At 49.5% G+C, this 4,042-nt stretch overlaps 1 protein-coding gene across 1 annotated transcript; it reads left to right on the top strand.

The window, feature by feature from the left end:
• Positions 1-431: 431 nt before the first annotated feature.
• On the top strand, positions 432-1,163 carry LOC115330327 (the record flags this gene model as incomplete). The annotated part of the gene is made up of 1 exon (XM_040205643.1): positions 432-1,163. A coding segment is annotated over exon 1 (732 nt), but the record flags the coding sequence as incomplete, so codon positions are not given.
• Between the last annotated feature and the right edge of the window lie 2,879 nt (positions 1,164-4,042).

Raw genomic sequence — 4,042 nt, 5'->3', positions numbered from 1 at the left:
ATATGTTACCCAAACCTCACACCTCATTAGAAGGATCGCCACTAAACACCACGGCATCAAGGAACAGGACCGCCTCCGACTCGTCCACAGTTTTCTACTCAACCGTATCCTGTACTAGCTACCCTACCTTAACATTACACCCACCCAACTCGACTCCCTTGATGCGCTCCTCAGGAAGACATATAGACATGCTCTCCTACTCCCCCCTCACGCCCCAACGCACCGCCCGCTCGACCTCGGCATACACAATACAATACGCGAACACCTAGACGCCCACCACATGTCCCAACTCACCCGCCTCGCATCCTCACCCACAGGGCACTACATTCTTAACACTATAAACATACTCCCCCCCCACCATCCCAATCCCCCCAGTCCCCATTCCACCGCACATACGTAACCGCATTCGAGTCCACCCAATCCCTCGCCACATGCACCCAACTTTCCATAAAGCCCGGCGACTAGCACGAGCCAACATCCATGCCAAACTATACCCACCATCACCATGCACACTATACACTGATGCCACACCCTACCCTCACAAACCTGCACACTGTGTAACTGTTCTCGTCCAACATCCACCACCAAGCGTCACGGCGGCCACCATCCTCACTACAAACACAACGACGGCGGAGGAAGCGGCCATTGCCCTTGCGCTCGCCCAGAGCCCCACCCCCCAATTCGTCCTATCTGATTCTCAGCAGGCCATCCGCAATTTTATTCGCGGCAATATCTCCCCCATGGCCTTCCAAATTCTCACCAACAACCCTCCATCCGACACCGTGACCCTGCTGTGGACACCAGCCCACACAGGCGTAGGCGCTAATGAGATGGTGCACGATCGTGCTCGCGAACTTATCGACCAAGCCGCCGTTTCAACTGCGCCTACACGCGAAGCCCCTGCAGGCAAGCCTACCTCCCTCCTGCAATACAGGGATATTACCCTACACTACCGCCTCCTCCGCCGCCAATACCCACCTCCGCACCCCCACCTGTCCCTAGAGGCAGCACACATGCTGCGCCTCTTACAAACACACACTTTCCCCCACCGAACACAACTAATACACACTCACCCACACCTCTTTACCACCCCCGCCTGTCCTGCCTGCGGGGCATTCGAAACTCATTACCATTCTCTTTGCGAATGCCCCGCAGACCCATACCCCCCTCTTCCCTCCCCTCACCTCTGGGAGCAGATGTTGCGCGACCCGGAGGAGTGAGCCCAAGTCCTGACCACCTCCCGGGCCCTGGCGATCGCGGCGGCCCTATGGGCCTCCACCACCCCCAATACCTGATCCCGGAAGAATAATAAAGTTTCCTCCTCCTCCTCCTCCTCCTCCCTCGCACGATCATTAATGCAGCAGCCTGTTTGCCCTACATACGAGCGCCCACAGGATAGTGGTAAATCGTAGACGACAGATGTTTTACAATCCACAAACTTCGTGTGGTGTTTTTTTTTCGCATTCGTCACTAGCCTCTTCCGGAGCATTTATCCTTCTGCAGAGGCCGAGAGTTTCTTCGGGGCCGAAAAAACAACCGGACCGTTGTAACGCTCCGCAACTTTTTTTAAGTTGTGGGAGATGGCGTGAAGGTAAGGAATGATGGCCGGTCTGGTTTTTTTTGGCCATCCACGGCGGTTCGGCGATTTTCAATCAATGTTGAAGATTTCTTTTACTCTTTCCCGCATCAGGCTCTTTTTACAGCTGTGACGAAATTCATCGAGAGGAATGGAGAAACGGCCTTCCGAAGCTTCTGTGGTATGAGTGTGGAGAGATTCATTGAACTCCTGTCTTTCTTTTTCGAACATACCTCTGTGTCTTTTGATGGTTCGGTGTATGTGCAAAAATAGGGCATTTGCATTGGTTTGTGAGTGACCCCGTCTTGTGTGGTATTTTTTTAGCACACCGTGACCAAGCCATAGCTGAAAGACTCGGGAATGAAGGCATTTTTAGAATTTTTAGGTATGTCGATGATTACCATGTCATTGTCCTCGCACCTAAGGTGCTCACTGATGTGGTTGCAGTTGATTTGATGGAGGTTTTTTCCGGCCTGCTCCCATGGCTTGAGGTTAACCCATGAAAGAACCTCGGGGGAGTGTTTGCAGTTTTTAGATTTGAAACTTATGTTTCTAGAAGACCACAATTCTTGGGCTTATGAACCCCGCTCTAAGAGGGGTGTACTCCCCTACGACTCCGCACATTTAAAACTGGTAAAACGAGGAATCGCCCAGTCCTGCTTCGGAGCTGCATTGGCCAAATCCTGTAATCATGAAATGGGCAGGAGCTTTCTGTTACAGGTGGATCGTCTAGAAAGTGCGGGCTTTCCGCGGAAATCTCTGACCGACGTAACGGATAGCCCGAAAAGCAAATATACAGGTGTTCGCCGAAACGCCCGTGAACGGCAAAAAACCAGACCGGCCACCATACCTTACCTTCAGGCTGTCTCCCACAAATTAAAAAAAAAAAAGAAAGGTTGCGGAGCGTTACAACGTTTCGGTTGCTTTTTCGGCCCGGAAGAAATTCTCGGCCTGTGCAGAAGTATAAATGCTCCGGAAGAGACAAGTAACGAATGCCAAAAGAAACACCACACAAAGTTTGTGTATTGTAAAATATCTGTCGTCTACGATATACCAATATCCTATGGGCGCTCATATGTAGGGCAAACAGGCCGCTGCATTAATGATCGTGCGAGGGAGCACGCGGCAACTATCAAACAGTGATAATGTAGTGATTGCGCAGGCGAGTTTGTGGATGTTAACCATTTTGTTCTTAGCCCGAGACTGAGACGTGTTCTCGACTGTTCATTTTTCTTCTACTTCGAAACTTTCCTCTTTTCCTGCCTCAGTCTCGGGCTAAGAACAAAATGGTTATCAAACAGTCCCCGTCAGGCCATGTGGTCGTGCATTGTGATCGATGCCCGTGCACCACGAAGTTGTCAAACACAATCATCCTGGGACAATACAGAAAAAAAAAAAAATAAAACAACCAGATAGTTTTACGAAGCATTCGTCATCAAAACAAGAGGGGCTCATATCTGTATCGGCGAGCCGTCAGTGGCCTTATCAGATAAGGAACTTTTATATTTAGAAAGAGAGGGGGACGCAGAAAGTGACTAGGTTTATTTTATGTATTTAAGCAGGTGTGTTTTCTAATCAACTTTCTGTTGCGAGTGCCGCCCTGCGTTGTCGTCCACTTCTTCACCTGTCCCTGTTCCTTTGGCGCTCATTTGAAGTTTTCGATAACCTTGAGAAAGTTTCTCACTAGAACCATTTGTTAAATTTCAATAATTCACACGTTAATTTGCATACCACGTTCTCCTCGCATTGTAACTCACCTACACAAACCGCATCAATGTAGTTTTCAAGGCTTTCTTCAAACAAGTTTGTTACGCTTAAGGGGGCACTGACCCCCTGAAGATCGCATTTTTTTTATTGTACGAAACGATGCACACTGCAGTCATAGACACGCAAAAAAAAAAAAAAAAACACATCGCGAAAACAAATTTTTTTACGCGCGCGCGCACCGTTTTATTTTTGGCGCCTTCCCTTCCCGCTTTTCGTCTCCACGCTTCTTTTGATTCGTAACGTCAAGGATCATGAAATTTAGAAGCATGAAATAACGGCAATCGTAAAACATGTGTATTTACGCAATCGCGAACGCACTACGGCCCTTCTTTTTGAACTACCAAAAATAAAAGTCCGTTGTAATGTCGCCTTCTGGATTTTTATTTTCCCTCGGAAAACATGCCGGCGCTCGACGGATGTAGAAGAGGGTGATCGGTGAGTCCGGGAATCGGACGAAGTGGTCTTCTTTAGGTTCCCGACGACCTCTCAGACTTCGAAAAAGAAATCGTCAAACGGTCGAAACAACTTTGTTTGGTGTCTGTGTATCGTAGTTTCGGTTGTGACACCGCCGAGGCACCGTCGTCTGCTTGAAGCGATAGGCAGCAGGGCACTCACGCAGGAAACCGGTTTCCTGATACGGTGTTTCTCGCGACGCCGGAGCCGTTCTTCCGCTCTCATCCCCTCGCATTCAGAGCGGAA

The sequence above is a fragment of the Ixodes scapularis genome, unplaced genomic scaffold (assembly GCF_016920785.2).
Source record: "Ixodes scapularis isolate PalLabHiFi unplaced genomic scaffold, ASM1692078v2 PGA_scaffold3__209_contigs__length_174095766, whole genome shotgun sequence".
In the NCBI taxonomy this organism is placed as follows: Eukaryota; Metazoa; Arthropoda; class Arachnida; order Ixodida; family Ixodidae; genus Ixodes; species Ixodes scapularis.
Note: the sequence above shows the minus strand (reverse complement) of the source record. Positions and strands in the feature narration are given on the sequence as shown.